This window comes from Vombatus ursinus, unplaced genomic scaffold (genome assembly GCF_900497805.2).
Source record: "Vombatus ursinus unplaced genomic scaffold, bare-nosed wombat genome assembly UNPS02014797.1, whole genome shotgun sequence".
NCBI classification, from domain to species: Eukaryota; Metazoa; Chordata; class Mammalia; order Diprotodontia; family Vombatidae; genus Vombatus; species Vombatus ursinus.
The window spans coordinates 16,749,521-16,749,928 of NW_020954575.1; the positions used below are offsets into that span (position 1 = coordinate 16,749,521).

Below are 408 nucleotides of genomic sequence, written 5' to 3' on the forward strand. Positions count from 1 at the left end.
ACACACACACACACACACACACACACACACACACACACCCCTAATATAATCCCACAGGGCAGGAGACTGAGGGAAAGGAGCAGAGTGAGGTCTAGAGTCTAGGGAGAGTGCAGGTTAGCATATTTCCTTCAGACTTCCTTTGTTCAAGTTCTTTTAAGATCATATTCCCTCTGTCCTTTTTCTTCCAAATCCCAGGCACAGGTCCATTAGGTGGCTGTTATATGTCCACTTTCCTCCCTGCTTACCACCCATAGTCCTAGCCCCAGAGGGAAGCTTGTTCTGGGGCAGGTCACAAGGCTGGGGTTGGCTGAGGCCAGTTAGGAAAGCTGTCTGTGAGGTGAAGAGCAGTGGGGTGGGACAGGGTCACCTGGCCCCCAGGTGTGTCTGACCCCCATTTCCCTCACCCTG

At 52.5% G+C, this 408-nt stretch overlaps 1 protein-coding gene across 1 annotated transcript in view; it reads right to left on the reverse strand.

Moving 5' to 3' along the window:
* Positions 1-408, reverse strand: part of LOC114049136 (signal transducer and activator of transcription 5A-like) — a 14,687-nt gene that overhangs the window by 6,757 nt on the left and 7,522 nt on the right. Inside the window, exon 8 of the mRNA XM_027870313.1 lies at positions 246-256. Coding sequence (XP_027726114.1) covers positions 246-256 — 11 coding nt within the window. The remainder of the gene's footprint in view (positions 1-245; positions 257-408) is intronic.